At 54.5% G+C, this 12,285-nt stretch overlaps 1 protein-coding gene across 3 annotated transcripts in view; it reads left to right on the plus strand.

Annotated features, from left to right (window-relative positions):
• Positions 1-6,629: 6,629 nt before the first annotated feature.
• PDZD4 (PDZ domain containing 4) overlaps positions 6,630-12,285 on the plus strand; it is a 28,824-nt gene continuing 23,168 nt past the window's right edge. For 2 of the 3 annotated variants that reach the window (XM_067723618.1, XM_067723619.1), the window contains exon 1: positions 6,630-7,071. In XM_067723618.1, the coding sequence (XP_067579719.1) occupies positions 7,012-7,071 (60 nt within the window). In that variant the 5' untranslated portion in view covers positions 6,630-7,011. The remainder of the gene's footprint in view (positions 7,072-12,285) is intronic. The other variant, XM_067723621.1, reaches the window with a different exon arrangement.

The following is a 12,285-nucleotide window of genomic DNA, read 5'->3' on the forward strand; positions in this document are numbered from 1 at the left end:
GTTAACGAGCTTATTTTTAAAATAAACAAAATGAAAGTGGGCCTTGAGTGGACAAATTTGGTGGATAGTGAGTAATCCAATTCTGTGCATCTGAATTAAAAAAACAAAACAACAGAATAAAACTAGAAAAGCAAATACCTATGTTCCCATGAGCCAGGACATGTTCTCATATAGAACATGAGAAGCCCCCTGGGCCCACCATCTGCTTCCTCCGTGTCATCAACAGGGTTTTCAGTTTTGCAAAATGGAATAGCAGAGATAGTCCCTTACAACTACTGTCAACTGATCTTTGGCAACGAGCAAAGGCAATTCAATGGAGAATGGATAATCTTTTCAACAAATGGCGCTGGGACAACTGGACGTCCACATGCAAAAAAATGAATCTAGACACAGACCTTATACGTTTCACAAAAATTAACTCAAAATGAATCGTAGACCTAAACAGGAAATGTCAAACTATGAAATCCTAGAAGATGATAACCTAGAGGAACATCTAGGTGACCTTGCGTTTGCTGATGACTTCTTTGGCTCACAACACCAAAGATACGAGCAGTGGAAAATAGAGTGGCAAACACAAAGAATTAGGAGAGTGCAACCTCTTCATTCTAGGATGACAGACAACAAAGAGTCCAGACTCTCCAGAGATGAGAAGCTGGACAGTTTCCCGGTTGTGGTCTGGCCTCTGCTTCCCTGGGAGCTCCCTTCTGGGGATGCCAGTGGGCAAGGTCATGAGTGACTACTGGGAAACAGGGCTTCCCAGTTGGGCATATGGCAGGGCTGGGGTGAAGACCAGGCAGGGACCGTACATCCACTGGAAAAATAGGAGATTGGCTTCCTGACCTCTTTGCAGCAATCAGGGGTGAGTTGGAGTGCAAACTTTCTGTGGGGTGACATGGTGTCCTCAGCAGGACCAAGCTTCAGGGCATCGAGGGAAAGAAACCCAGAGTCACAGGATAGGACCAGTCCAGATAAGAACCTGGGCTGGCTCACCTTGGTATTTGGTCCTCAGGTTAACGAATGCTGCGATGGCCATGGAGATGATGGTGGTGACTGCCCTCACCATATCTGTCTCTTGAGCCGGCTGTTCTGCTCCAGCCTGGCTGCCTGCCATACCTGTTGCCCTCCTGCCATGCTGGGGCACCCCTCCACACTCGTCCTCATTGCTGAATTGCTGAGGTCAGACCAAAGCAGCTGCTCCTCGATCGATCGACTGTCTCCGATCTTCCTCTCCCACACTCTCACAGGTTTTTCATGTTAGGGCTTTTTGATTGCAGGAAGAAACTGACTCTAACTTAAGCAAGAAAAGGGATTTATTTGGCATGATGCTGGGTAGATCACTGAATTGGTAGAATGTCTATAAGCAGGTCTTGAGATGCACAGGTGTCACTTGTTTTGAGAGTGGTCCAGAGCAAGAAAGGGCCGTGCAGAAGATCTGGACTGCAGTGCAAGATGCTAGGCCACTAGGGCTATAAGATGCAGCCAGTCTAAAGGCTCAAGGGGATCTGTCCATGGTAGACAATGATGCTGGGGGGAGTCTGTGGGAAGCCTCTGTAGAAGGATTCCAGTACAGACCCATAAAGGTCTGGAGCAAGGCCATATCTTCTGTGGCAGAGCTACCCACCGCTCAAAAACGCAGCTGCTGGGGCTTCCCTAGTGGCGCAGTGGTTCAGAATCTGCCTGCCAATGCAGGGGACACGGGTTCGAGCCCTGGTCTGGGAAGATCCCACATGCCGTGGAGCAACGAAGCCCGTGAGCCACAACTACTGAGCCCATGTGCTGCAACTACTGAAGCCAGCGCGCCTAGAGCCCGTGCTCTGCAACAAGAGAAGCCACCGCAATGGGAAGCCCTCGCACCATAACGAAGAGTAGCCCCCGCTCACCGCAACTAGAGAAAGCCCGCGTGCAGCAACGAAGACCCGATGCAGCCAAAAAAAAAAAAAAAAAAAAGAAGCTGCTGTCATGCTACCGGGCCGTGGTCCAGACTTAGAGCCTCATGCCAGGTTATCAAGTGCCTGTGTAACCAGAGCTGGCCATCACGAGCCGAGTATTGGCAGACCCACTGAGCCCTGTGGCCTGGCAGACACAGCAGCGATCCAATGGAGATGACACCTTCCAGACCAGGCCCAACTGGGGCCCAAGGCTACATGGTCAGGTACATGGACAGGTAGTCAAGACCCCACGTGTCACCTGCCTCCATCACACTCTGTACTCTTCCTCAGCTCACACCTGTGGGCTCATGGGCGGAGGTTCCCTGTGACTAACCCATGCGGGGGAAGCACTCAGACCCGGCTCATAGATGGGTCACCGCATTATGTTGGTACTGATAAAAGTGGATTGCTGTCTCACTATGGTCCCATTCAGGTGGCCCTCAGGGACGGTGGTGAGGGAAATCCCCCCAGTGAGCAATACACTTGGCCGTCCACTTGGTAGAGAGAGCTATGGCCTGAGTTAAAGGTGTCCATGGAAAACAACTTAACTGATTGGTCAGGGACCCAGAGGGAGTAAGATTGGGTCGGTAGAAAGGGTTCTGCACCCAATTCCGAGGGGTGGGGGTGGGGTTTTCCCCAGCACCAAGCAATTCTTGCACACCAGCTGGTGTCCTATAATCCAACTCAATTCCGACACTGTCTCCCTGGAGATAGATAGCATCAGACCCCACAGGTTAAGGGCTCAGTCCCACGAGACTATGAGACTGCGCTCCCCCACCCCCCACTTCAGATGCCAACTGCAAGCCCAGGTTGTCAACTGTGCTTCTGACTGACCAGCTATAGATGGGAGCTTCCCACGACCCCATCTGCGGGTTCAATTAATTTGGTTGAGCAGCTCACAGGACTCAGAGAAACACTTTACTTACTAGATCACTGACTTATCATAAAGGGATATAACTGAGGAACAGCCAGATGGAAGAGAGGCACAGGGCGAGGCATGAGGAAAGGGCCCGGAGCTTCCACGCCCTCACCAGGGGCCACTCTCCCGGCCACTTCCATGTGTTCACCAACCCAGAAGTTCTCTGAACCCAGTCCTGGTGGGTTTTCATGGAGCCTTCATCACACAGGCACGATTGATGAAATCACTGGCCATTGGCCATTGATTCAACCTGCAGCCCCTCTCCCCTCCCCAGAGGCAGATGGGGGGAGAAAGTGAAGATCCCAAGCTTCTAATCACCTGGCTGGTTCCCCTGGCAACCAGCCCCCATCCTCAGGTGGGGTCCCAAAGTCACCTCATTCACTTAATAAAGACGCTTCTATAGCTCTCATCACTTAGGAAATTCCAAGAGTTTTAGGAGCTCTGTGCCAGAAACAGGGACAAATACCAAGTATATATATTTCTTTTCATAAATCACAGTATCACAGCCAAAGACTAGAAGATTTGGAGAAGAGCGTGGGAGCTAGCTAGCACACCGAAAGGGGTGTGTGGGAAGAGGGTGTGGGTCCCGTGTCTCTGCCTTGCGGAGGTCAGCTGGCCTTTCTCCGTGGTACCCTGGACCCGTGAAGGCAGTGGCTGTAGTGGAAAGGCTGGAGGTTCTGCAAAGGCCCAAGAGCTAGGGTTTCCTCTCACCGAGGAGGCTAATCCTGATTCTGCCACCACTGAGTGCCCAGCCCGCCGGAGCAGTGACCTCAGCCCTCAGTGTGATGCCATTCCTCCAGGGGACCATCCAGCCGTTTGGAGGCAGCGTGATTACACTGGGCTCCTTCCACCTTGGAAGGGGCGATAATTGGTTGTACTCCAGATGTGGACTGGCCTTCCTGTGCATAGCGTGTCTGCCAGCAATCGGAGGGCTTACATAGTATGTCACGTAACAGTGCTTCAGAGTAAGGGACTCTTCTTCCAAGAAAGGAGGTGTGACAATAGGCACACGACCCTGGGAGTCAGTGGTCTTGCTCTGCAAAGATGCCAGCTCGGGAAATACACCCTGTGGGGCTGCGGAGTGTTACTCCATAATGTGACGAATGCACTGAGTTAATAGTTAGTACGTGGTGCTGTGGTGCTGTGTCCCCAGTGGATAGAATCCATGGTGCTGTGGACCAAGGAATGAGAGTAGTGTTGGCTGCTCTCCCATTGCTTCCCAGTGACCCATCTGGGGAATCTGTGCTCCCCATTTCTGAAACCTTAGGCCCTCCTGAACCAGCGGTCCTGGTTTCTGGGGTGGCGGGAACTGCTTCCATCAGGGCTCATGGTAAGGGCTCTGCAGAACTTGAAATGAAACCTACCATCTGGTCAATGTGAGCTCCTCGTACCCAGGGACCATCCACTCAAGAAAAGATTGCTGTATCGGCAGGGCAGCTGATCCTGAGTACGTCACGAGCTAGAGTTGCTGCTCTCCAAGGACAGCAGGAAGTATGTCCGTGACACACGGATTCGCTAGTGTGTCTCTCGGTGTTTGTAAACAGGTGATTGCACGCTGGTGGCCTGACAAGGGGAAAGCAATGAAACGCGCTGACCTGTGGCGGATAAAGATGTGGTTCAGTCCTCCATGAAAATCACCTCGACCCGTGGAGAGGCCTTCTGAGGGCGAGGGAAATCTAGAATGGGTGATGGAGGAGGGTACGGTCAATGGCAAAACGTCCACAAAGCCCTCCCATGTGGTCTACACAGACACTCACGCTCCTATCCAGTGTGACTTTGTCGTTCCTCCCACCAAGAGGCAGAGTCCACTTCTGCAGGCTCGGAATCTGGACTTGCTGATGTGTAGTGGGTAGAATTACGTCCTCCAGAAGTTCAAGTTCCAGTCCCTGGTACCTGTGAATGTGACCTTATTTGGATTTACAGTTTTTGCAGATGTAACCAATTTAAGAGGAGGTCATGCTGGATTTGGGTGGGCCCTAAGTCCAATGACTGGTGTCTTCTCTTTTTTTTTTTTTTTTTTTTGCCACGCAGCATGGCTTCCCACGGCAGTGAAAGCACGGAGTCCTAACCACTGGACCGCCAGGGAACTCCCTGGTGTCCTTGTAAGGAAGAAGGAAAGTTGGACCCAGACACAGAGTAGACACATGGGGAAGAAGGTCATATGAAGATGAAGGGAAAGATTGGAGCGATACAGCTACAAGTCACGGAACACGAAACATGGCTACGAGCCGCCAAGCAGCTCAGCACAGGCAAAGGACCCTCCCCTAGAGCCTTCAGAGGGAGCGTGGCCCTGCCAGCACCTTAATTTCGGATTTGGAGCCTCTAGAACTATGAAGAGAATGCGTCTCTGTTGTTTTAAGCCACCGGGCTCGTGGTCTTTTGTGGTGCGGCAGTCTCCTCTTTGGGTCCGGGGCAGACAATTCTACCCAGCCAGCCCCTAGCAGAGTCAGTCCTAGCAGCTTCAAGTGCCGACCAGCTTGATAATGTGCCCTTAGGATGGCTCTCACTCCCCTGAGACCACTTTCTGACATATGCAACCTGCACACCAGCCCTTGTCTTGTCTCAAGGTCTGCAGTTTGGAACACCCACATTCCTTTTCCAGACTCCAGGCAGGCCCACCGTTCCTGATTCCTGTTCTCTAAGCCAGGAGTCAGGGAGGAACGAAAGGCTTTGGAGGGGCCTTCGGCCCTGTGTGGTTAATGATCCTATCACTTGCCAAAGCCTGGAAATGAAGCATGCAACAATTTAATCAAGTGATCTGCAGCCAGAGGGCTTGGGCTCTGCAGCTCTTCCTGGCACCCCATGGGAACCCAGCCCTCAACCCGATGCTGCTTCCCAGGCTGCCCCTCTCCAGGCTTCCCAAGAAGAGAGCCAGGACAGGTTGTGGGAGAGAAGAGGGAGATGGAGGGAACGTTAAAGCGGTGTGCCTGAGCGCAGGCTGTGGCTGAGAGAGACACAGGTAGGCTGCACGCCAGGGCCCCAGGGCACCCCAAGGCCCTTAGTCGGCTCTCCCCAGGACCCACCCCACCTCATGCTTTTTTCTTTTTCTCCTTCTTATTAAAAACATTTGTTTCTTTGTAAATTTTAACAAAGGTGTCCATTTCAACAACGAGAGAACGGCTAAGTTGAAGGAGAGAAGCACTCGTTAAAGGGCAACCTGAGGGAGGGCTAGAGGCATTCGGGATGCGGCGCGGAGGAACTGGGAAAGGGTCTGAAATCGCGCCCCCCTCCCGAGGCCCTGAGCTCTCTGGGGGATCCCGGGAGGCGCTCCTCCAAACAGGATCCCCGTCTCCCGGGCTGGCACAGGGCGGGCGGCACAAACTGGGCCGGGTGCTCGGAGACGGACGCCGGGGACCGCGGGGAACCAGGGACCCACTCCATCCCCGTCAAGGCCCCGCCCCCAGCTTCCCGCGCCAGCTCCCGCGGCCTCCAGCCGCTCGCTCTCCCACCCAGCCCAGCTCCACTCTCCCGCGCGCTTGCGCCCGGTCCCCGCGCCCCTCCCCCGCCGCCGCCGCCGCCGCCGCCGCCGCCGCGGGCGCGCGCGCTGTGCCCGTCGTCCCGGGCGGGAGCTGGAGACCGCGGGGCCGGCTGCGGGCCCGAGAGCAGGCGCCGGGAGCGCGGCCGGGCGAGGCGGGAGCGCGGGCGCGGGCCTGGGCCGCGGGCGGGGGCCGCAGCCGCGCCGCCGCCCCCGAGTCGGCTGGCCGGGCCGCGGCGCCAAGCGCGAGGGCCGGGCTCCCGGGGCTGGTGGCCATGGGCGGGAGCCGGAGGCGGCAGCGGCAGCGGCAGCGGCAGCGGCGGGCCCCGCGGGCGGGGAGGCGCGCGGCCTACGGCCCCTGACGGTCCCCAGTGGCCTGGCGCGCCCCCGCGCCTCCTGGGGGGCCGTAGCCAAGCAACGCCCGGCGCGCCCGCCCATCCCCCGCTGCCCTTTTTTTCCTGGCCGGGTGCAAGGGAGCATGCCTGCGCCTGGCCTCAGCCAGCTAAGAGTTAACCCGAGGGGCGTGGAGCTGCCCCCCCCTCGGGGGCGTGCCCCCCTCCCCCGCTAGGCGGCCCGCCCCCCGCGCTAGGGTATGGCCCCCGGCCCTGGGCCAGGACCCGAGGTCCTGAGCACGGGCCAGTGAAAGGCGTTTTCCCGTTCCCGCCCTCCTTCCCTCGCCGGCTAGCACCATGGGATGTAATATGTGCGTGGTCCAGAAACCGGAGGAGCAGTACAAAGTGATGCTTCAGGTAGGGCGGCTGGGCAGCTGGGGCGAGGGGCGTGGGCGACACCTGGGGAAGAGCTGGCCCGCGGGGAGGGCCGGGTGGAGGGGCACGAGGGCTCGACGAGGAAGAGGTAGGGAGCCATCCTCGCCCTCAGTTTCTGGGGCTGCTGGGTGTAGGTGCTCCGTGGGAACCAGGCAAAGATGGGGGGTCCCTGCGCGGGGGTAGGGGTGCGGGGCGCATCCCTGGCTCGCCCGGAGTACATTGATTGGGACGCGAGCCCTGGGTCCAGGTCGGCCCGGGTCGGGAAGTTGGGCTCAGCCTAGGTCCTGTGCTCATACATCCCGGGCCCGGGAGCCGGGAAACGCGTTGCTGCCGGCGCCGGCGCGGGATGGGGGTTGCATAGCAACGGCCTCCGTTCCCCGCACTCGCTAGCCCCGGTGGACCCAGGGCGGGGGAGGGAGCAGGGCGCCCGCGGCGCGGTGGGGCGGGGCAAATCCAGGTCCCCGTGGGCCAGGGGTACTGGAGCGCGCGGGCCGCCCCGGGACCCCGCCGCCGCCTGGCCAGGATCGGGCATCTACCCCCGCACGCACTCTCCGCTCCGGCCCTGCCCAGACAAACGGTGGGCTCCCAGCCCTTGGGAGCCTCGGGTGAGTGGCTGTCGCCGGGTCTGCCAGAAGGGCAGTCTTCGGGAGTCGGTGACCGGCCTGCCCTAGGCCCCGCAGGGCCTTCGGGTCTTGGGCGGTGGGGGCGTGTACCGGGCAGTGATCGGCGGGGAGAGAGGGGAGACTCCAGGTCGCGCTCTCGGACCCGGAGCTCGGCTTCCTTGCCTGTGCGTGGCGTGACTTCGTGAGTGCGTGCCTGTGCCCCGTCTGTGTGTTCGCGGAGGTTTCTCCGGCCCTGCGTGTGTGTACTTTCTGTGTGCGCTCTGAGAGCTGTCTAGAGAAATGTCCCGGATGGCGTGGTCTGAGACGCCCCCAGGGCTCTGTGGAGGGAGTTCAAGGTTAGAGGGAGTCTGGACCCAGGGGCAGACCGGGCGCAGACAGGGATAACGTTTCTGCTCTGGGTTTATTGGTCCGGACTGGGGAGCAAGTGCAGGTCGGAGAGGTGGTGGCTGGGGGAATGGGGTCTCCTTAGAAGAAAAGGGGGGACCCCTACAGGCATCGGCCGGGGCGCGGTGGGGATTGGGGAGCCCGCGGGAGTGCTGCATTCGTGCTGAGAGCCTCTGGCCGTCCTGGGCGGGAGGGGAGGGGGGCAGGACGGGAATGTTGCCTAGCCTGGCGGCGCTCCTCTTCCGCGCTCTCGGGCCGCTCTCCCGGGACACGCGGGCCCTCTGCTTTCCCCGCTCTCGGCCCTCCGCCTTCTTTCTGCCATTCTCTCCGCCACCCCCACCCCGCCTCGTGCTTCCTCCCATCTCTCGTTCCAGCTGTTTGGAAATCTTGCCTGGCCATTGCTATTCGCCCTCGTGGGATCAGGTTCGGGAATGGCCCAGGCTGGACCCCGAGCAGTCCCGTGGAATCCCAGTAGTGGCACCAGGGCTCCCGGCGGGAGGTGGGCTGCACTGGTTGGTTGATGAGGCCGTGGGATCCCGTCCTCACTGCTTCCTTTCTTGGGATCATTCTATCAAATGGCAAAAAGCGAACCTTAACTTCCTCCCAGAGGGATTGAGGTAGTGCTTCGTTAAAGGCCAGTCCCTTGCGGATGTGTGGAGAGTGGAGGGCAACCTGCGCTGCGCTGCAGGCCCGAGATGAGCCGTGGTTGGGAGGCGACGCTGCTGTGACCCTTCGGGTTCCCCATGGGCAGTGGCAGGGAGGCTGCCACAGATCTGGCTGGGACGGCCTTCAGGGAGGCTTCATGTCGCAGGAAGGCTTGAGGTGAACCTGGGCTGGAAGGTCGCAGTCCAGGCTTTTCTCCTGGAGAGAGAACCCCAAGCCCTGGGCAAGTAGCTCCCCAGGAGGAGGGCGGCCTCAGGCCAGCCGCCTCTGCTTTTCCTCATCTGCAGCCCTCACTGACCAGTCCCTGGGGGTGCTGCTCCCTTTTAAAGCTCCTGCAGAAGTTTGGACAGAATCCGAGACTGGATGCAGTTTTATTTTATTTTACCTTTTAAATTTATCTTTTTAAGTTAATTTTTGTTGGAGTATAGTTGATTTCCAACGTTGTGTTAGTTTCAGGTGTACAGCAAAGTGAATCAGTCATACATATTTCCACTCTTTTTTAGATTCTATTCCCATATAGGTCATTACAGAGTATTGAGTAGAGTTCCCTGTGCTATACAGTATGGATGCAGTTTTTAAAAAGGAACTATCCTTCAAAATTAAGGGAAGACAAAAGAGAATTGAATTTAAAAAAATCTGGAGAGCAGGGAAAACCATTAACTATCCCAGATGACTCTGGGTCTGGGGGCTGGCGTCCCAGGCGCAGCAGGGAGCTTCTCCTGGTCCCAGCCTCTTTTCAGAGGGGAGGGAAGCTTTTGTCCCAGAACACCAGGCAGTTTCCAGGACCCCTTGCCTGCCCCCCCTTAAACTCTGGTGCTTCACAGCTTCAGAGAGGCTTCTCCATGGTTTGTCCACACCCACCTGTGGCCTCCGCACCTTGCCAAAATAAGGAACCCCCCCGGGATACAGTTCAGCCCAGAGAAATGCACAAGTACACCTACAGCACTTGCCATGTGGCTTCATTTTGCTGGGGCGCCCTGGGGCCCCTTCCTAGATCCCCAGAGGTCTCTGACACCCAGGTTAAGTGCCGAGTGTCTTATTCTAGCCTTGAGTTCCAGACCCTTTTCTCCCGATAGTTCACAGGCATTTAAAAAAAACTTTATTGAGATATAATTCACATACCCTTGTAAAACATACAATTGAGTGGGTTTTAGTATATTCAGAGAGTTGTGCAATCATCACCACTATCGAATTCCAGAACATTTTCATCACCTTGAAACGAAACCCCGTACCCATTAGCAGTCACATTTCCCCCAATACCTCCTAGGCCCTGGCAACCACCAATCTACTTGTCTTTATGGACTTGCCTGTTCCAGACATTTCATCTCAATGAAACCATACGATACGCGACCTTTTGTTGTCCGACTTCTTTCCTTTATCGTGTTTTTTTTTTTTTTTTTTTTGCGGTACGCGGGCCTCTCACTGCCGTGGCCTCTCCCGTTGCGGAGCACAGGCTCCGGACGCGCAGGCTCAGCGGCCATGGCTCACGGGCCCAGCCGCTCCGCGGCATGTGGGATCTTCCCGGACCGGGGCACGAACCCGCGTCCCCCGCATCGGCAGGCGGACTCTCAACCACCGCGCCACCAGGAAAGCCCCTATCGTGTTTTTAAGGTTCATCCATGTTGTAGCATGTATCAGTACTAAATTTCTTTTTATTACTGAGTAATTTTCCTTTGTGTGGCTATGCCACATAATATTTATCTATTCATCCGTTGATGGACATTTGACTTATCTCCACCTTTTGGCTAGTGTGAACAGTGCTGCTGTGAACATGAGTGTACAAATGTCTGTTTGAGTCCCTGCTTTCAATTCTTTTGTGTGTGTGTACCCAGAAATGGAATTGCTGGATCATATGGTACTTGTGTTTAGTATTTTGAGGAGCTGTTTTCCACAAGGGCTGCACAGTTTTACGTTTTACGTCCCCACCAGCAGTGTATGAGGGTTCCGTTTCGCCACACCCTTCCCACACGCGTTCTTTATTATAGCCATCCTACTGGGTTTGAGGGGACATCATATGCATTTCCTGATGAGCATCTTATCCTGTGCTATTGGCTATTTGCGTATCTTTTCTGGAGAAATGTCTATCTTTATGCCTGTAACACATTGCTTTTACTAGAGCTTTGTAAGTAACTTTTGAACTGTGGGTCTTCCAACTTTGTGCTATTCAAGGTCGTTTTGTCTATTCTGAGTCACTTGAGTTTCCATATGAATTTTAGGATCAGCTCGTCAATTTCAGAAAAACCAGCTGTGATTTTGTACGAATTGCATTGAATTTGTATTGAATATTGCATTGAATCTGGGAGAGTATTACCCATGAACATGCGATGCCTTTTTATTTGAATCTTCAATTTCTTTGCCGCGTCGCTTGTGGGATCTTAGTTCCCCAACCAGGGATTGAGCAGGGATTGGCCTCCGGCCCTCGGCAGTGAGAGCACAGAGTCTTAACCACAGGACCGCCGGGGAATTCCCTGAGTCTTCAATTTCCTTCGCCAATGTTTTGCACTTTTGTTAAATTTATTCCAGAGTACTCTATTCTTTATGATGCTATTGTAAGTGGAATTGTTTTCTTAATTTCCTTTTCATTTTTCTCATTGCCACTGTGTAGAAATACAATCGATTTTTTATATTGGTCTTATATCTTGCAACCTTACTAAACTCATTTATTAGCTCGAATGGTTGTTTTGAGTGGATTCTTCAGGATTTCCTATATATAAATAGAGGATAGTTTTACTTCCTTTCCAATCTGAATAGCTCTCATTTCTTTTCTTTTTTTGAATTTTATTCTATTTACTTTTTTATACAGCAGGTTCTTATTAGTTATCCATTTTATACATATTAGTGTATATATGTCAATCCCAATCTCCCAATTCATCACACCACCACCCCCCTCCCCACACCACTTTCCCCTCTTGGTGTCCATACGTTTGTGCTCTACGTCTGTGTCTCTATTTCTGCCCTGCAAACTGGCTCATCTGTACCATTTTTCTAGGTTCCACATACGTGCGTTAATACACGATTTTTGTTTCTCTCTTTCTGACTTCCTTCACTCTATGACAGTCTCTAGATCCAACCACGTCTCTACAAATGACCCAATTTCGTTCCTTTTTATGGCCGAGTAATATTCCATTGTGGATACCTCTCATTTCCTTTTCTTGCCTATTTGCTCTGGCTAGCACCTCCGGTACAGTGTTGAATAGAAGTGAGAGTGGGTATCCTTGTCTTGTTGCTGGTCTAAGAAGCTTCCAGTCTTTCACCCACAGTTCTGGTTTGTCATACATGCTCCTTATCAGCTTGAGCAAGTTCCCTTCTGTTCCTAGTTCGAGCGTTTTTATCATGAAGTGTTGTTAGGTTTTGTCAAATGCTTTTTCTGTGGCTCTTGAGATGATCCTGTGGTTTTTGGGCCCTTGATTCCACTGACGTGGTCTATCACGGGCACTTTAAGTGCGGCATGTCAGAACCGCAGCTCCATTTCTGTTATCCCAGTCTAGTCCTCCAAGGATACTTAACCAAGGGTGGGCGCTGGGGG

The sequence above is a fragment of the Pseudorca crassidens genome, chromosome X (assembly GCF_039906515.1).
Source record: "Pseudorca crassidens isolate mPseCra1 chromosome X, mPseCra1.hap1, whole genome shotgun sequence".
NCBI lineage: Eukaryota > Metazoa > Chordata > Mammalia > Artiodactyla > Delphinidae > Pseudorca > Pseudorca crassidens.